At 38.9% G+C, this 21,160-nt stretch overlaps 1 protein-coding gene across 20 annotated transcripts in view; it reads right to left on the bottom strand.

Moving 5' to 3' along the window:
- Positions 1-21,160, bottom strand: part of tacc2 (transforming, acidic coiled-coil containing protein 2) — a 65,774-nt gene that overhangs the window by 30,782 nt on the left and 13,832 nt on the right. For 19 of the 20 annotated variants that reach the window (XM_084092450.1, XM_084092455.1, XM_084092454.1 and 16 more), the window contains 5 exons: positions 20,615-20,832; positions 19,300-19,428; positions 9,764-16,684; positions 9,074-9,325; positions 5,108-5,365 (listed from right to left, as the gene is read on the bottom strand). In XM_084092450.1, coding sequence (XP_083948576.1) covers positions 5,108-5,365; positions 9,074-9,325; positions 9,764-16,684; positions 19,300-19,428; positions 20,615-20,832 — 7,778 coding nt within the window. The remainder of the gene's footprint in view (positions 1-5,107; positions 5,366-9,073; positions 9,326-9,763; positions 16,685-19,299; positions 19,429-20,614; positions 20,833-21,160) is intronic. The other variant, XM_084092442.1, reaches the window with a different exon arrangement.

Below are 21,160 nucleotides of genomic sequence, written 5' to 3'. Positions count from 1 at the left end.
ACGCAAACAATAGCCGACCCCATGCAAAGCCAAAATACACAGGTCTCTTTTTCACACGATGAGACACAGAAAGACACAGAGGCATGTGGTCACTCCTGTCTTTTGTTATGCAACACCTTTCTCTGTTTCTCTGTGTTCCTATTATTTCGTGATTCCCTTAAATCACATTACTATCCATCCCCTGTCAAAGTAGATTTCTCTAAAGAAACTTAACTGGATCAGAAACTTAACCCTGAGGGTCTCTTTAGGGTCTTCCAAACCTGTATGACTTTATGTCTTCTGTGAAACATAAAAGAAGATATTTAAAATAATGTTGATATTCAAATAAAGTCAAATAATTGACTTTCAAAGTATCAGTCACAAAACACTGTGGCATTTCTTAAGACATCTTCTTCTGTTCCACAGAAGAAAGAAAGTAATACATGTTCTGAAAGGCACAATTGATGACAGAAATTTCATTTTTGGGAGAACTATCCCTTTAATACAGATGTATTTGTTTCATTCTTCGTGATTTTTAATCATCTGATGAAAATTAATTACAGTATAAATACAATTTCAGCATTAAAAATGTTACATTACTTCTGTACATAAACATAAGGAATTCAACAGATTCTCTAATACCATGAGATGTCTACAAAGTGCATTACTACTTTGTGAGGGTTAAAGCTTGAAAGCTTGAAAATGTCTGTCAAATGGGTTCTGATGAAACATTAAAAAATACTTGCCTATCACAAATTCAACAGAGTATGTATCTAATAGCAACATCCAATAAAATCATAAAGCATAAATGAACTGCATGTACAACAGACTTGATTTACTACTGCTCTCTCAAAGGTTTCAGATCTTTCTATTTGCTCAGGTCAAAGTCATGATTTATCGACCCCGCTCTGAGAAAAGGAAGGGGTAATGACAGAAAGCAGCCATCAGTCCTGATGTTCTCAAACAGATACATTCACAAATTCAATTGATATGTTGTGAAAGGGATTGTTGGTGTGATCTGGGAAATGAAATGAGAACGAAAACGACAATGAGCATGAAAATGAGAGACAACTCGGAGAAAAGAGTTTATCAGCCTGAAGGGGAGTAGCAGCAATTCATACAGGTCGAGCTAATCCATATTGATTTACAGCGTGAGACAGTGGCAGTTGTGGGAAATTGGGACATTGGTGGGGGGATCTGAAACATGAGGATTACAAATCTATTGTTCACTCATGAGAAAGCAGAACAAAGAGATTTTCGCACAGATCTGCCCATTCACTTATAGAGCCTGAGGACTGGACACGGAGTAGGGAAGGGTTTCATGCCCCAAAGTTAACCGAAGCTTTTTTGTGCTCCTGTGTTTGTATACGACATGATTACGAACCTGAAGAAACAATTATTAGCAAAATTAAGATGAACCTGAAACTCTGAGCTTGGGGCCTTTTTTCTAAAAAGAAAGAAGAAAAAGGTGGGCAGTGACTCTTCAAGGAAAAAAGGAAGAAATAAATCAACTGTACAAAAAATAAAACAAATATTATAAAATAAGAGATTAGTGCATAAAGCATTTATTTTTCTAAAGAAATACTGTCCAACAGTGTGTCAAACAACAAATTATAGTAACAAATAAAATTCAAAAGTCATTAAGATCTATTTATTTTAATGTATTTCTGCATTATTTGATGTGAAAAACTTGATTTAAAAAAAATAGTATATTAAAATAAACACAAATATAAGGTACAGGTAACAAGGTAAATTGTGACCATATGCCTTTAACCCACATAAAAAGCTGGAATACTCGCATTCTCTTCAAATCCACTGCATGACAAACCACTACCAAAACATTTAAAAAAATATATAAAATGATCACAGAAAGCAAAAACTCCACCAGTGAACAAACTGGTGCAAATGGCTTGAAGGTGTTCAACAGCATCTTCAAATGCAGCATTTGTTTTCATCTCAGCAGAAACCAGGGGCTATTTTTCTCTCACTCTGATTTTCAAGAGCAAGAGTGATGAAAAAAAAAAAAAATTACATCAACAGCAGAGGGTTTTTTAAAGACTTGTCAGCTAGACGACATAATGGCATTAAATTACTCATTATTTTACAATGAAAGACATTTACAGCAATGCTGTCATACAGAGAGAGTCTGTAGTGTGTACTGACAAGTTCATCCTATGCTCAGTCACAGGAAATTTAAATTTAAATTTAAATTTTTAAGTGGTGCAGCCACTGAAAGATATTGCAAAGGCAGTTTTTTTTTTTTTAAAGATTCATAACATGGGCTTTTAGTATCTAGGTTGAACTTATTTATAGCATGAAGTATAGTACAGGGGTAAAGAGAGCAAATTCAGTTATTCATTTTTGGTCTGGGAAAAATATTCATATTTGCTATATGACTCTCAAACCCTTAAATCTGCCACCAGTGTGATATATTGAATATATTAAGCTTGATATATTGAACTATATTGAGTGTGATATATTGAGCTACATTTTGCCATGACAAATGTGTAAATGTTTACCTGAACATGTCTTACAAACCAGAACTACTGTGTGTTTAAATACAGGAAACTCATCACTAAATCATAGCCTACATACTACAAATGACATTCCAAAGAGATAGAAAGAGAAAAGGCTGAAAAGATAAAGGAGAAATGCCCTTGGTAGCAGTTTCATTCCCCTAATGGAAGTTTTATGTTGAGATGCATCAAGCTGGCGCCTCAGGACATCAGTTTTAATGTGGCTGGACTGGTGGGGGACTTCTGAAAGAAATCTCATTATGCAAATGCTGCTTTTAGTTTTTACACATGCGATTTTAAGATTTGGTTCTCAGTGTGAAAACCAGGTTCTTTGTTTGTGCATATTTACACTCTCTTTATATAACATAGATCTGTTTTATTTTAACAGTTTGATTTAACAGGGGTCAAGTGTGAATTAGATCGAACTGTACACTGACAAAAATGTACAAATATTGATACAATAGCTTGCCACTCGAAGGTCCACCTCTATGCCTTATATATCGCTAAAGGGTGCATGTTAGTAGTAATATGTATTCTGTTTCCTTTATGGGTAGATAAGATACAAAGGTGTACATTTGCCATAGTTACAGTGTAGAACAGTTTATATCAAAACTGCACGCTATATGCCTGTTCTGATGTGTGTTTTTCAAACTGTGCTGCAGTGGGCAGCAGAGCTCAGGTCCAGTGCATAAAGAAACACATGCACATACATGATCGCCCTCTGCTGTCTGATAAAAGAAATGTAAGCTGAGCTCATCGCCTGTCAACGTGGCTGAGTCATCCTGCTCTCTATCCAAACACTGCATAGTTTCAGATAGATGTATAACCTTTTACAACAATGTACACAAATGGAAATGAGTCACCGACAATAGTAGCAAATCACTTAATTGCAACAACTGTATCTTAAAGCAACAGATTTTTATGCATATGTTAGAATGAAATTATGGCATAAATACAGTGGCCCCAAAAAGTATTTGGACACTTAAGCCAAGCTGTACATTTTATGAATGTCATTGCATTAGATAACAAAATAAAAATGTGGCAATAAGCACCCTTTTCAAGCAAAACATTTCAGTTTTAAATAATTGTTTTAGGTACTAAAATAATAGATGTTCTCCTCAAAATGAAAGACAGGAGAGGTGATTTATCCAGAAACATTTTTTGTTATGCTGGTTGAAAGTCTCTTCACATCCTGATTGCAATCACTAAATTAAGTGGTCAAAATGTATTTATATGTATATATATCGTCTGTGGAAGGCGTAAGACCGTAAAATGTTCGTCCAGTCAATGAATTCGGTCCAAATGCAACGATACAATGTCCTACCTGCTTGTCAACATAATCTATTTCCATACCTCCGCACACCCTGCTCAAGCAGACATCACACGTCATCAGCGCGTTTCATGCTATTCAGAGTCAGACAGACATCAATCACTGAGCACCGCAACCAAAAAAGCCACCTTTTACAGTTCCTCCTGAACAAAAACAACAAGCTTATGCTGCGTTCACGACACAATTTGGAAGAGATGAAAACCCAATACTATCAACGGCGAAATTAATCTGCAGAAGTCAGGTGGTACAAGTCAGTGCTCTAAGTTGTTTTGTGTTCATTATTACTGTAATGTTATGTGCGTGAGACATGAGGTAGTTTAACACGGTCTCTTGAGATGCTTTTGTTTGCTCCCTGCTATACGCGTTCATGTGTTTTGAAGGAGGCGTGGCTTTGGAGACGCTCCGAAGTGACGATGGGATCTTATGATTTTAAAGCTAGTTCTTTGAAAATTGTCTAGAACACTTTCTGACTTTCAAATGTTAGTGGAACTTATCCATGTATCATATGTGCTGAACTACACCTGTATTTACTCTGCTAAGACATCTGTGTAAACTTGAGGGGAAGTGACTTCATCCACTAAAAATCACCTTGAGGGCAGTTGGTTAACAGTAAATATATCTACAAGTGAATTTAGTCCTAAGGTCTAGAACCATTTGCTTGTAGAAGCCACTTGGTTTTACATTTTGTTTACTAATGTAATAACTTCAATACAATTTAATTGTGACTAAAGTGTCCAAATTGTTTTTAAAACCACTGTATTCTGCATACACAGTGCTGTGAATATGCATACAAAGCCTGGTGCCAATAGTCTTTATGGTAAATTCCTTTCTGGGTGCTGCATAAAATGAATACAGACACAGGGGAAACGCAGCGTGAGGTACTACTCAGTGTACAGTACTGTACATACTGTACATCCCGTGTGTGGCACAAATCCCTCAGGATCATCACTGCTATTATTATCAGCACTATCAACAAAGTCCTCCAGACGTAAAGTGATGTTACTGATCTTAAAAGTCAGATGAATCTAAATCAGTGTTCATAACTTCTCACCACACGTGAATAGTCATGCCCAAACAGGAAGGGAATACTGTAACTGGTAAAAACATGTGTCCTCATTGTCTCAAACCATGAAGGTACTTTACAATAAACACGAAGCAAAAATAATAGAAACTGAATTTGAGTGAAACATCATTTCTGAAATTGTGGCATTCTAACAATCTTTTAAAGAAGAAAAGTATACTGTTAAACAGTTAGCACACTGGGTAAATGATTATATCCTACCTTGCTGAAGGTTCAGAGTGCTGGAGCTGTTGGATTTGAGGAGGCAGAGGGGGAGTCTCAGGTAGATCAGAAGTAGCAGGAGGAAGGGTCTGAGGCTCAGGGGCAGCCCTGTCCGGAGGGGTAGGGGGTGGTGTGGGGAACTCGACCGTGTCCTGCAGCAGGTGGGCAGGGAGGGCAGGAGCAAGGCTGTGCTGTGGTGGGGGTGATGAGGGAGAGGCGACAGGCTCACTCCTCTGAGCAGCTTTTATCAGAGGGGGCCTGAACAACACATACATTTCCAAACATTAAAACCACAAAAACACATGCAAACGCACACAGGGCAGGGTAAGGAGAGAATCAGTGTCACCTATAAAATGGTTCATGTAAAAACCATTATTATAGTATAATAGCAGCAATAAGAATCTGATCTCACATCTTAGACATCAATGAAGTAAGATTTTTAAAAAAATATATATATACACACATATATATATTGTTATTAATATTTCATAATTTTTAAACAATGACTCCCAAAATGTAACAAAAAATAAATAATAAAATAAAATCTACAAAAAGTTTGGGTTTTTTTAAAAGAAATTAGTACTTTTATTAAACAAGTATACATTAATTTAATCAAAAGTAACAGTAAAGACATTTTTAATGATACCACATTTTTCGATTTCAAATCTGTTTATTTGAATATCTTTATCTTGATGAACTTTCTATTCATCAAATAATCCTGGAAAAAATATATCAAGGTTTCATTCAGTGTGACACTAAAGACTGGAGTAATGGCAACTGAAAATTCAGCTGTGTCATCATTGGGGATAAGTTATCATTTTAAAACATAATACAAATAGAAAACAGTTATTTTAAGCTGGAATAATATTTGACAATGTTACTATTTTTACTGTATTTCTAGTAGTAAAAACATTTTTTAAATCTTACCGACCCCAAGACCACTGATTGATTCATAATTGTATATATTTACACTGTATAATTGTTCATACAATAATAAATCACATAACGTTGTATCACTCCTACTAAATCACCCTACTGTACTCTTGGCAGGGAAAAATGGCAATAGCTGAGCAATATCACAAACAAAACCTAATCCAACAGGCAGAGCAGCAGACAGCCCTTCAGCTGCTCCTATCAAGGGGTGTGCCTCATGTCACATCCTAAAAATACAACTCACTCCACCACACTGCTTAAACAACTGCACATAGCATTGCGCTATCCTTTCAGTAACAGCTGTAGACAGTTAGCCAAATTGCCCTCTAATCAGGCCTTCTCTTATGATCCTCTCCTTATTTTGCTTTAGCCGAGTAGTGGGAGATTGCATGCTAGACATAACCACAAAACACAACTTTAATGTACAAAACAAGGTTTATAATGCACCATAGTTAATAGAAAGAGCCCAAACACACAATCTGATCTCTCAGGAGCAGCAGTGTCCATAAGAACAAGTCCAAACAGGGGTTTTTAATAGCAAACAGACTGCAGAAAATAAAGGCAGCAGGAGGGAGCTGCTGTTTTACTAGCCATAAAAAATAACAACGTCACTACTGTTGTGTAGCCACCATACAGCCTTTTCACAGACACACTCCATCAAACTTACTGACAGCAATATTTAAAGCATAATTAGACAAGTATTATTAGGGCCTATTGTCTTGTTTTATAATGAACAATTGTTAAACATTTTGACTAAGCGCCTCTTTTAAAAGCTTCCCTAAAATAATTGTTTCATTAACTAAAAATAATTGCTATGGATAACACGTGTTGCCATGGTAACTGTTGCTTAGCTCTAGTCACGCATCATAAAGTTTCCAAGCCAACCCCTACCTCTCTCTCTCGGGAGCTTTTGCATCCACACAGAAACATTCATTCACTTTAGATGTAAAATTACAAGTGGATTCAAAATAGATTGAATTGAACCCTCAAATGTGGAATAAGGAACAATCCATCCAAATTACATGGAACAGTTTGGAAATTACATATTCAGCTGCCCTATATAAAATGTGTGAAAGTTGGAAACACAGAATACTGTTGTATGCGACCTATAATGGAAACTGTGTGGTAGGAACTATAAAAATTAGCAAGAGCTCTCAAATAAACTTAACCTTACATTTTAATTCAATACAAATGCAGTCAGCTGGATATTATAGTGATTTTATAACATTGCTGTGTTTCCATTCAGCTGTTGAGGATCTAGTATAAGAAAAATTTGCAGCTTCCTAAATAATACAGAAAATAAGCTCTCTAGTTTCCTCTGAAGGGAAACTTAAGAGCTTTAACAAAATGGTAGCTGCTCAAGCTTTTATTAAAATTGGCACAGTTACCTTTACAAGATAATATTAGCTCATAGATGTGGAAAGTTGGTAGTTAGCCTAAAACATCTGACCATAAACTTCAGGCAATAGTTGCGCACTGTAATTCCTTTATTTACTGTACAAACCCTCAAAAGCCACGTATAGTTCAAAACACCATCTCTGATTATTCCAAAATTCAATAGAGTAAATTCACATGCCACAAACTATATGTATTAGCATTTTATCAGTTCAAGTCTAAAAACAGGTCTAGCAGTGACACAAGGTTTTTACCAATGTTTATCTTACATTACCAAGAGCAAAGGTCTCTTGACTGCAACCATAAAGTCCTGTGTAATCTGCTTCATTCCTTACAATAACGGAATTTAACCTTCTGTCAACACTAAGCAAATTATTATCATCAGTTGTCTGATGCAAGCCAGCAAATTTGAAAGACATAAAGAGAGTCTTCACAACACACTTCCTTATTTCCTCCCTGTCTTCCTACTGACCCTCCCCCCATCTATTCAGTGAGATCATCACAAACCATCTGTAATTAGCATCTCTCCAAATACCCATAAGCCTGTATTCTTCAGCAACTTTCACTATTAGTCAAATCAAAAGAGAAAAACATCATTTTAAACAGCAAAGGACAGTATAGAACTCACCCGAGATCAGCACCCAAAGTAAAGTGTGCGACTATTCTTTTAGGCAAGCCACTCAAAATTCCTCAGGCAGCCACTTTACACTCCCTCTCTCTTTTATTTCTCCCTATCTCTCTCCCTTTCTCTCAGTCTCTTGTGAGTATCTATCTATCTATCTATCTATCTATCTATCTATCTATCCACACTGAGTAGGCTAATATTCTCAACTGGAGCTGCCCTGAACGATGGCTTTTGTTCCAGACTGACAGACCTCTTGGTATGACCTCATGTGAGGGCGTTGGTGCAAATAGCAAACACATATGCATGCTTTAGCAAGACATGTGCATGCACACACATACTGACAGATACAGGCAAAATTCCTTTAGTCCACATCTGTGTCAAGTAACAAAGTGTGGGGCGCTCATGGATACTGGGTCAAATGTACACAGTCAAAGTTTGTTCTCTCTTCTTTCCCCTCATTTTTATTCTTTATCATTTTGTCCACCACTCTCTCTGTCTCTGGCTCCCACGTGTCTTTCTAAATGAGGCTAAAATCTTTGACTGACAAGCACCAAGTGCTCCACTTTCATCTGTTGTGGCTGCTGCAACAGAGCAGATATAGAATGAAGAGAGGGAGTGCGGAGTACTATCAAAATGAGAGAGAACAAGAATAGTCACCTAAAGGAAACCAAGTGCGATGTGTTAAACCTGTTCTTTAAAGACAATTCAACAAATAGATCTTTGAACACCCACATAGCAATATGGTTAATTTAAGCAATGAAATAGACAGAATCCATCACAAATATCCAATTTAGACCATCCAGACAAACATCAAACAATAAACTAAAATCAAAAGTGATGCCCCCAACTGCACTGCATGAGCCTTCTATCAATAATGTTATTCCCTGGACCTAAACAGTATTATTTTTACATCCTGTGTCCAAAAATAGTCATTCACATTCCTGTGTGGTTTGTAGCAGTAGATTCAATAACAAACCAATGCAAGTGCATAAGCGTTATTTATAAAGTCTCACCTGCAGTCTTCTTGTTCTTCTGGCTGCTCAGTAACAGGGAGAAAACTCTCCTCAGGCGCAGTGGGAAAACTCTCCTCAGTAGCAAAGGGCAAACTCTCCTCAGGAGCAGGGGGGAAACTCTCCTCAGTAGCAAAGGGCAAACTCTCCTCAGGAGCAGGGGGGAAACTCTCATCAGGAGCAGGGGGGAAATATTCCTCAGTTGGGGTTCGGAATTCTAGTTCAGCCTGAGGCGAACCGAGGGTCTCAAATGGTCTGGAAAGAAAAATAAACAGAAAGAGCAGATGAATAAATCATGCTTACTGTTTGTCTCAATGCAAACGTCTTATAGCCTGTATGCATTCAAGTGTATGTGTTGCGCTCAAATATGAGAAGCCCAGTGTGTGTTTGTGCGTGGGTATGAAAGGATTCTTTCTTGCCCTAAAGGGCACGAGTTGATGTCACTGTTGAGGTCACTCTCAGGAGATAATGGGCTTTTCACACAAAACATCACACAATCATAAAACACTTGTTTACATCTATGATGAAATTCTGTAGGTTCTGTGATACACTGTTCTTAATAAATAATTGAATATGTATCTGTGTGTCAATTAAAACCACTACATTTATTTTGACATTTCTGTGAGTGCAACAAAGTAACTTTCTCTCACTGTCTCTCATTTAAAAAAACAACCACATCGATTTGAAAAGTACCTGTTTTCTGTAGCTCCACAGGTAGTCTCATCTCTGTGCTCTGGAATGATCTGAGACATGGAGGCTGTTTCCTTCAGAGCTCTGAGCCAATCAGAACTTTCAGAAGAGTTGACTGACCTCTCAGGTACAAAGACTACACTTAGGTCTTGTCTATCTGAACTGTCTTTAATCGGTGAAACCTGAACGGTTCCTGGGTCTGAACCCAGCAACACGTCTGCCGATTCTGACACCTTGCTGACTTCCTCTTCACTAACTTCACTGTAATCTTTCAGTATTGCTTTTTCAGTAAGAAGCGATTCTATGTCTCCACAATAGCTATCTGCTGTGTCAGGATTTTGCTTGCTGCTACTTTTAGATGTATCTGTGACAGTTTCACATAAAGTTTGAATAAAAGACTTGGTGGGCTGCTGACTAGACTGTTGATTGATGGTGAGAGGGGGCTGGAGGGAATCCTGGGGGTCAGTCACCAAGTAGACAGCGGTCTCAGGGTATGACAATGACACAACCTTTTTCATTTCAATCAGTGTCCCATCAGAGACTTCCTCTATTTGCTGGTCTACATTACCGACTATTGCTTCATCAGGGGAAGATAAAGAGTGCTCCTCCAGCTTGCTTTGGTTTTCTTTGGATATGCTTTCTTTCACTACAGACTCTGAAGACTTAGGTTCAGCCCTTTTGGACATCTCTATGCATTCTTTTTCAACTGTCTTATTCTCTTCTTCATCCTCTATCTGTTTACTTATCTTTTCTTGAATTCCTTCTGGCTGTTGTCTGTCATTTGAAACGGTGTCTTCTGCTTTCATAGTACTGATTGTGTTTTCAGAGCCTGAACAAGTTCTTACAAGTTGTGACTGCATGAGCTGCTGTTCAGAACACTGTGTAACCTGCTCCTCTGTGTTTTGGGTACGGACTGGGAATTGCTCTGACAAATGCTTATTAAGCTGCTCCATCCTCCAGGCGGCTGTCTCAGATTGCTGAGAGGAATTGGGAGTATTGGACTCTACTGAATCTTTAGAAGCATGATCCACACGTATCTCTTTTTCCTCTTTAATACTTTCCTGGAGCACAGAAGCAGATAAAGTGGATGTGGTGGAGAGCTGCCCATCAGAGGGCTGAAAAACGAACTCTTTAGCTTGCTGAAGTTGGGAAGTTCCTGCAGGAGACATCTGTGCAATATCACTCATTGAATCACGTCGGATCTCAGTGTTTCCAATGTCTCCAGGGGTAACAGAACCGAAATATTTACCATTTGTTTTTAGTCCTGCTACATGGTGTGAGAGGCTGGGAAGCACAGAGAATTCACTTGAGTAATTTATAGGAAGTTCTGAGCCTTTCTTGGTGTCAAGGATTTCATCCAACACATTTCCATGCTCGTCCACACTAGTCTGTGATTTGGTACATTCTGCATGTTTACTCACACTTTCCTGTGATGCTGAGATTGAAGGCTCTTTTGCCTCTGTAGCCTCTATAACCTTTTTGACTACTGAAGTTTCAGAAGCTGACAATGCTGTGACAGACGAGTTGGGAGCCGGCTGTGTTTGAATTTCACTTGAAATACTTTCGACACAAACAGGAAAATTCCCACCACTAAGATCTATTTTTTGCATACTCTGCTCTTCATTCTGTGGACATACATTGTACACAGCAACATCTTTGTCATTGCCCCCCACCAGTATGGCACTCTCTGATGTGCTGTTTAGGGAACCTTGAGCCTCTGCACTACAATACACCATCACTTTCTCTTGCATTTCACTTGCCTCAGCATCTGCATGATTATTGGTCTCAGCATTTTCTAAACCATTGCTTTTACCCACACTTAACACTGCTTCTGGGGCACTCATAAACTTATGTTGCTGCTGAAGCTCTTGGGATTGTGAAAATACCAAATCTGACTGGCTCAAGGCCCACGGATCTTGCGTGTGGTCTCTCTCAGGAAAAGCATTCACCACTGCAGACAGGGTCTGATCAATGATTGGAGGAGATTTTTCAGTTGGTGCCCCTCTACAACCCAGAGCCTCTTCTATAATCCCTTTAGAGGTTAAATCAGGATCAGGCACAAAACTAGACTGCAATTTTCCTCTTGGAATGGTTTCATTTAATAGATTTTCTTCTCCTGATAACTTGAAGTGATTTATTAATGTCTGGTTCTCTCCTTGTGTTTGATCAAAATCTTCTTTTGCAGCAGTCTTATCCTGTTCTTCAGAAGTATTTGTCCTTTCTTTGCTGTCCTTTTCTGTGACAGATTTTACATTGAGTCTCTCATTTTCTTTCACACACTCCTTGTTTTGCTCTCCTCCCATCACCTGCCTGAACCCTTCGGATACATCTTTATTAATTCTTACATTGTCTACAGACACATGTTGAACAGGTTCTTCAGTCAGAAGTGTATCGCCCTGTAAGTGCATCAGGAGCGAATCACATTTGATATCATCATTAGGACTCTGTGTTGTCAAAGCAGATTGAGAATCAGTACAAGATGCTTCAGAGTTAGTTTCCACTCTGCTGTCCTTCTTCTCCCTAAAAGCCATTTCTTCTTGTTCCTGTCTTTCATCCTGCTTCACATTTTTCTGTTCATTTCCTTCTTCCTGAGAGGCACTAGTTTCATTTTTTGCACTGGATTCTTCTTCAGTTTCCTTCACACTCTCCTTGTTGTGATCTTCTCCTTTCACCTGCTTGAACTTTTCAGATTTGTCTTCATTATTTAACTCATTGTCTGTTGTAACATTTGTAGGTACACTGCATACATCATTTTCATGTTTAGAATTTACATGTCCTTCTCTCTTCAATTTTTGACCAATATCAAATTCTACAGTGCCCTTAGATGCTTCATTCTCTTTCATCTTTGCATTTACAACAAGATCTGGGTTTTTTGAAACTAGCGGTGAACTAGCCTGTTCTGGTCTGTCAGCAGTGAGCAGAAGGGACCCAGATGATGCTGCAATTTCCTGTGCGGAGACACCAACAGTGTAGGGCGGATCATCTGCATTTTGTTTTCTTAACATGTCTTCATTTACATCTGACTGTTGATTTGTTTGGTCTGCAATATTATTTACAATCTCTGTATCAGACTTAAACACAGGGTTCACACTGCAATGCTCCCCGGTTCCTGCTACAGCAATATCACAGTCATTAACGGACTCAGAGTGACTCAGCATTGGGCCTGGAGCCTTTAGTACAATGACAGACACATCTCTGGCATCACTGTTAGTGCTTTGTTTGGTGGTTGAGGAAAGATCACTTTGTGCTGGTACTATAGTTTCCGCTGCAGGAAAAGAGGGGACTGTTGTGTCTCCAGCATCCACTGCATCACTTTTCATTATTTCACCACTAAACTGTGATTCTGTCTGATAGGTCAGCATGTCTGCACACTTAACAGCTTTTGACAGGAGTGGCACCTCTGAGGTTGTAGTAGGATGCTCTGTGTTGAATTTGTTTTCTGGTTGAGTGCAAGGACACATGCTGTCTGTGTCTGGGGCTGCTACTGGAGACATGGAGCTGGTTTTTACCTGTGACTCCTCTTCATGTGTGTATTTTTCTATGCATAACTCATGCTCTTGACTGTCATTCACAAAATTCTTTGAATTACCTGGACATATTACTTCTATATCATCTGCTTCAGGTAACCCACATCCCTTTGTTTTGTCAGTCTCTTCATTCAGCTTTTCCTTGCTGCCAAATAGCATTTCTATATGTCTCTGTTCAACTCCTTCAGACACAGCAATATCAGCCCGCTCACCATCCACCGCAGGACTGCTGTTACGACCCTCTTGTAGAGAAACGTCCCATAGTAAAACACTATTCTTCTCAGTGGATGCTGACTCATCTGTATCAATTGGACTGATCTGAGTAACATTCAAAGACTCTTTATATTCTTGGTTCTGTTTAATTGCTTCAGTTTCTTCCAGAATTTCATTAACCACATCCTTTGTTTCAGTAACACTGGTGGTCTCATCTGCAGCTGACAGTGATGAAAATATAACAGAATTTGTATTGTTAACATCAGTTTCATCTTTCACTTTTCTACTACCTTCACAACCACCCATATTCACATTAACATTTTCTTCAAGTTTTACAGTAGTCTCACCCTGCTCTTGAGATGTGCTGGTCGTTTCTCTGCAGTCCTTTGACCCTTTATATGTCGTTTCCACTTCTACTTTTTGCTTCCAATTCCTTTCCTCTTTACCTCCTTCCTCAAAAGCAGTAGGTTCTTTTAATGCACTGGATTTTTCCTTTTCTATTTCTGGTTTGTTGATGGTGAGAAAACCTTTAAAGTTAAAACTAGTTTCTTTTACCGGGTGTCGTAGACTTTCAAACACCATCAGTGGAGGCAGAGAGGCACATTCAGTCATTTGGCCTTTCAGCGCTGTATCCTTTTGGTCGTCAAAAGAGCTCTGCATACCTTTTGGAGACATACGCCCTTCCACCTTGGTACAACTTCCAGCGTTATCCCTCATGTTCACTTGTAGCTTAGTTGATTGAGATGTGTCTTCTCTTGTAGGAGTTGTTTCTTGTTTTTGTTGCTGTGTTTCTGTCTTGATGGATGTGTCACAGCTTGTGGTTCTAGTTTGTGAAGAGCTCTGTACCTGTTGATTGTTGACTTGCGCAGCAAGGCATTCGTTTTCCAAAGAAAATGCTGGCGGAAATGATCTATCACTGCCAAGCAATTCTGCTCCTGATGCACTTGGGCTTGGATTCAGATTAGCCTCTTCCTCTCTCTGCGTTTCTGTCTCTGTAGAATTTATGTGGGAAAGAGGAGGGGGTGGGCTGATGGAGACGCAGTCGTTTATTCTGTTGATGGTCAGAGGAAACGGGGCTGTGCCTGCTGTGTCAGGAAGGATGAGGTCACTCTCGTCTTGTGTCGCCGCTAGTGATGCTGTGATGTCGTGGGATGGACACGTCTCGGTTGCTGTCTCTATCTGTGACACCCTGCCGGCATGTGCTGCGTTCTGTGCTCCTCCTTCGCTTGTCTCTTTCCCCTCCTCTTCACTCTCTCCTTTTCTTGTCTTTGATCGGGAACTCCCCACCTTCCAGTCACATGTTCCAAGGACGCCTGGAGAGGAATATGTGACCAGAGCTTTGTCCTCTGTGTCGACCGTGCCTGTATCCTTGTTTCCAGCTGGGGCGAGTGCGATCGGCAGACCCCCTCCCTTCCCCTCGCTCTCTGTCGAGTTGTGTGGCATTTTGTTGCCACAGCTCTCCTCTGTCGCCTCCTCTTTCGGAACAGGTGAGCACTTAATCTTTGGAAAGATTACTGAGGTGCATTGCCGTCCCTGTTCAGCCGTAATTTCAGTTAATGTTCCCTGTGAGCTTGGAGACTCATCTGCTTCCAGCACTGTCGATTCTCTCTCTACTGCTTGTACTATTATTGCGACACTTTGGAACGCATCATCTCTCTTCTTCTCTCCCTCACTTTCTATCATTTCTGGCATCGTGGGTGTTTGTAGCAATGTGGAGGCAGCGGACTCTGCTGAAGCCTGTTCAAGAGCACTCTCTTCCTCTTCTTCTGCACCGGTTCGGTTCAGAGAGTGTGAATTCCCCCACAGTGCTGCGTTTGCGTCAGCTCCACTGCCTAAAGAAGGTCCATTCTCCTGCTCCAGTGGACATGTCTCTAAGTCATATCTCCCTTCAGGCTCATATTCAGGGGCTGTTTTAGCTTGGCCGAAATCAATCACAACAGCAGATGCATCAGACACATTTTTCTCATGTTTTACTTCCCCTGTCGTACAGTGGTTGTGGTGTATGGTTTCACCTTCTGATATTGATTTGTAGGGTCCATCTGTCTGATCCTGGTCATCATGTTGCTCAGGCCCCTGTGGAGAGTGCAGTATCAGGGCAGGTGGAGCCTCAGCCAGTGAAAAATTAGCTTGGTGAGCCTTGGGTTCTGGAGGTGGGGAGCAGATCAATTGTTTACCCTCAGGACTCAGCTGTTCTGAGAGTCCTAATTCCGGTCTTTGATGCTCAAGGCTTGATCCTACTTTTGTGTTTGTTTCTATCTGTCCACTTATCTGCTGCTGTGTCCCTGACTCCACCTGTTTTTGTGTGTTTGGTTGTACGCTTATTTTAGCTTCTAAGTGTAACGTATGACCAGCATGTTTATCCATATGTGGGGATTGGCATGCCAGTAAATCACTAATTAACTGACTATGCATCTCTATTTTCATCTGTGTAGCTTTTGCAGAACTGATGACTTCTTCGATCACAGGATTTAACTCTTGAAGTACTCCGGTTTCTCTCTGGGTTGTGTGTGCTATAAAATTTATTTTCTTTTCATCTTGTGTGCTCTCACCCTCCAGGGTGTATTTCGATGAGCAGATGTCTTGTATTGATTGATCCTGGGTAAGTGTTTCCTTTGCTGTATCCATCTCTGATGTTGTTTGTGTACCTGTCCATATGCTATGTGTTGTTTGTTGGCCAGCTACGTTCTCAGCTGTGTCTATTTTTGTCTCTATCTCTGAATTTCTTTGCTGTTCTGCCTCTGACAGCTGGCTAGCTTCCTCACTGTGGTTTTCTGTTATATCCTTGATGTTTTTGACATCCTTAGCTCCAGCTGTACAAGTATTAGTTAGCTTTTTTCCTAGAACATAATCTCTGAAGTTGAACACCCCCTCTTCACCTGCTGAGGAGTCATTTTTATGTGCTCCATTTTCATGGCAATCTCCATGAAATTTGATATTTTTCTCATCATTTTCAGGCAGGGCTAAAGAGAAACACCTGTCCAGATCACCTGCAGTCCATGTGTCTGCATGGGAGGTTATGCCAAGAGCAGTCATTTCGTCCTCACATTCCTTTAAAGCTTCCTGGAATTCATAATCCACCTGGGCAGCCAAAGGATTTAGGGATGGAGCATCTTGCTGAGGTGCGCTAGACAAGTGGTTCTGGGTCAGCGATGCGGTCTCAGTAGAAACTTGGTCACCATCACAGCTAACAGCGTTCACCAAAAAAGAGACATTAGAATAAATCTGCTCTGGGATACATTCAGTTGTTTATTCCACACCAAGCCAAAGCACTCCACTTCACCTCATGCCAGAGACAGGATGAGAGTTCATGCATGGGCACAACTTAGTGCTTTAAAAGCAAAAGAAACTAAAGACACACACACTGCAAAACATGTTTGTTGTCTAAAAACTAGGGAAAAATTTATTGAGAAGCAAAAGTGCATAAGATCATAAGAATATGACTTGAATTAAGCTTATATTTCTTATCTCACTAGCTTTTTTTTAAACAAAATATAGCCTAGTGAATTAATTTTTTGAAAAAGTATTTTTATCATGCAATTTTGCTCCTCAAGTAAATGTATCTTATTTTAAGGATGTTTAGATAATTTTATTGGAAAACAACGCTTATAAAAACTGATTATAAAAAGTATTGCTTAATAAAAGGCTTTTTACCAGTGCACACATCAAAAAGGTTTGACTAGTATACACTGTCATGATTTTTACATTGGGTAAACCACTTCAATTCCTCATTTCAACTTTATAAATCACTTGCAATCATGTGTAATTTTTATTGAGATTATAATCAAGATGCTGAAATACTGTAATTTTGAAAAACTGAAATAAGAGTGTTTGCCAAGTAAAAGCCTTCATAGAAATCACAGCCTCAAGTCTTATAGACTTGGCAGAAAAATCCTGTTTTAGATGAAGGTTAATGCATCAGTGCTTTTAGTGTAGTGTAATTAGTGTGAGTGGCTACCTGTATGTATGATAGAAGAGCACCAGCCAAAAAAAAACAAAAAAAAAACAGCAAAAACCTTATTACGGCAGAGGCAGACATTATACAACCTGGTGAATCTCTGTGACTATATCACGTTTCCAGAGCTGAAACACAGTCAGTGACTAACATCCCAATAAATTATGACATCCATGCTTCCTCCACACTGCCTGTCTCACCTAGTGTTCTTCTCTCTCTGTGCCTCCAGGGGCATTAACAGAACAGAGACACCATAGCTAACACATTTATGCCTGTCATTTTACACTAAAAATCTATCAATCACCTTCACCTCAAATGGAAACAAATGAGGGAGCAGATCCTCATGTGTTTTTCTATTGGACCACAGAGTGGTCATGTGATCAGCCAGCTTGGCTTGCTGATGACAACAGGCTCAACCACACAGCCTTTTTCTTTTTTCAGTAAATGATTATGACTGGAAGCTGACACTCCCATTCAGAGGAAGCCAGCAAAAAAAAAGTTTCTAACTCTTCTCTGGCATAACTGGAAAGTCAGACAGCTGTACTGCAGTTTAAGTTACGGCATTTATGCTTGTATATGCTAAAATCCTGAGGCATTTTGGCATACTGCATGTCTGCATGAATTACAAAACTGCAGCCACTCCCTACTGCACTGTCAGGACGCATTTCAATACCCACAATCCTCTGCCCTTCCCCTAATAACCCTTTCAGCATAAAAACATGATGCAGAAAAAAATATTAATAAAAATCTAAACATAAACAGTTTACTCTGACCATATTTAGCTAAAAGAGAAACTAAAATGAAGTATACCCTTAAAACATGTCAAGTATGAATGGAGATCCCATCTGTGTATGCAATAGCAACCAGATTTGTTAATGTGTTGATAATTCTCTCAACAGGAAATAAAATGAACACACACACCACACTCAAACATGGCTTCCGGTTAAGGAGGACATCTCTCACGCCGTACATTGATCTAGCGCGGTGGTAAACCATACATTTTCACCATGCAAGCGTGTTAAAGAGTCATTTCAGCTGGCCAATCAAAAATCAACCAAAAACAACACTAGTTTAGTTCACAGCAAACCAGCTCAACCAACTGTAAAGCCAGACATATTCAACAGACCACCAACCCAGTAAGCACAGCTACGTTGGTGTAAAGGTTTTTTTAAGTTGTGAAAAGGTTGATAATGTTTTTTTACAAAATACTTAAATATGTAAGTGTAAATAAAATGTTTATTAATTAAAAAAACAAACATATTTTCACAAAGATTAAGAAACATTTTATAATTGCCATTACCACATCTGACCTGTTTTTGACGCTTACATTTTAAATGTTTACCCTTAAAAAGTAAGCTATTTCTGGTTGTATTTTGCTCATAAATATGCATTTTATAAACAAAACAAAAAAAATTTAAGCCTTTTTCATTCAAATGTGCTGATTGCAAATATAGATATTTGATAAACCTAAATAAGGAATATATTTATTTTATTTTCTCAAAGTTGCTATTTGGTTATTGATCTTTTTTTAATCCAAATACAAAATAAATGTCATGTTTTCATAATGCCATTTTTTTATGTCTTTATGCTGTTTGTCGAACATTTTTAAAACAATAACTAACTAAATTGACTAAAATGCAATGAAATATAAACAGGTTTTGTGCTTACTGGGAGGAAACTCCATTTACACAGTCAGCACATATCGATTGCCACAGCCAGAACACAAAATGGAGCAAAAGAGATCTCACCAAAATCTATTACATAAATGAAAACATGAATAAACGTTGGCCCAATTAAAAAAAGTAGACTGGTATCTCTCTGTCTCCATTCCATTATTACTCTGTTACCTCTTCATGAGGCCCACTACTGGTGGACTGGCCTCCATGTAGTGCTCTAGGCCTGCCAGCAGAGGGTTGGCAGTGCCACCCAGTGCCACAGTCTCATTCTTCATCTCACCCAAGCCCACCTGCTCACAACTATACACACACATACACAAATAAATGCCCTTTAAAATATGAGCCTCATAACACCGCGCTCATTATTTAAAAGAATAAATGACTAATAGTTTTAAAAGAAATCAAAAGAAGCCAGGTTTTATCAAATTACAAACATTATACGAACAGACTGTGTGATGCACAACATGCGTGAAATTCATAACATTTCCATTTTTAGCCATTTTAGTCTTAGAATTGACTACAGACCTTTAAAGTGATTCAGGTCATAAAATAAATATTTAACTGTAGAAAAAGATTCATCAATATGAACTGTTGTTAAAATCCCACTAATACACTACATACTAATACAGCGTATATTTAATAGAAAATATATGTATAAATAATAATTCAGAATGTAAAATAATGATGTCTGCAAACAAGCCTTTCATTTTCATTAGCATTACATCCCTAAAATCATGTAAAATAATTGGAGTGTGCCTTGGCTGTACAACCTTAACAGCTGGTGAGGTTTGCGGGTCTTTTGTAGGCCTGCCAATTATCCATTCAGTCAAGTTTTCCATAGGAATGAGTCAGAGATTAATAGAATTCACACAGCCAAGTGAGTATAAGAAAGGATATTTACAGAATAAGTCCAGTGTTTTGTTTTGCTCTTATTGTGAAAGAGTAAGATTGTAAAAATGTGGACGAGTGTCAGAGTCCGATCTAATCTGTGGCTTCCAGTTTCAAGACAGATATGAACTTGCGTTATTCTTTGCATCCTCGATTCCCAGGTGAGCTCACAATTTAATGGCATCTTAAAAAGATAGTTCACCTAAAAATGAAAATTCTGTCATCATTTACTCACCCTAATGTCATTTCATTCCTGCATGTGACATTTTTCAAAATATCTTCCCTCGAAAGTCATTCAAATTTAGAACGATATGAGTAAACGATTTTTGGATGAATTATCCCTTTAATTACACTAGACACATTAACAATTATTTAATCTCTTTATTTTTGTCTCTAGTGTACAAAACCTTGCACAAAAAAAAGAAAAAAAAAATGTTTACCAGACATGTGTATGCAAAACATAACTGAAAGGCAGAAAAAATTTGCATCAGATGTGTGAACAACTTTTCAACAGAATCAGCCATCCTGTTGAAACTTGCCCCTTGATAATTGTCTACTCCTCAACAAAATTATCTTTAGTAAATGAGTTGAGACTTACCTAAGTGAGGTTCCCCAGGTGAGATTGAACTCAGTGCTGAGGTCAAGGTCTATGCTGGGCAGCAGATCATGGGGAAACTCTAGCTCCTCTTTATCCTCCTCTTCCTGTCTTTGTGGATTTTCTTCTTCGTCAGCAGGCACCTGTGGTTCCCCGGTGACTGAATCAGTGTGGACAGACTTTTCCTTCAGTGGGCTCACCTTGTCGGTGTGTACTGCGGCCTGAGAATCGCAATAAAAGTAGTTAGAGCACTGACTGGCGCAATCTGTTTTTAATCTGAGATCCGTAAATCACTCAGACCAGCTGCACACACTTAAAATGGCCTACTTGCCACTTAGTGAACAAGTTAGTCGTTGAAACCGAGATTATGTTTCTTTACATGTACAGGGCTTGACTTTTAACATAAAAAGAAAACACACCCACCATGTCAATAAAACGCTGAGGCGATTAGACTACAAACCCTGATCATTTATCAGTGTCCCATCTGTACTTTTAGACAAATCTTTAAAAATAAACATGTTTTCAAGGAATCCAACATAAGTTCAGACA

This window comes from Abramis brama (assembly GCF_963993115.1).
Source record: "Abramis brama genome assembly, chromosome: 19".
Taxonomy (NCBI): domain Eukaryota; kingdom Metazoa; phylum Chordata; class Actinopteri; order Cypriniformes; family Leuciscidae; genus Abramis; species Abramis brama.
This window is presented reverse-complemented; position numbering and strand designations above follow the sequence as displayed.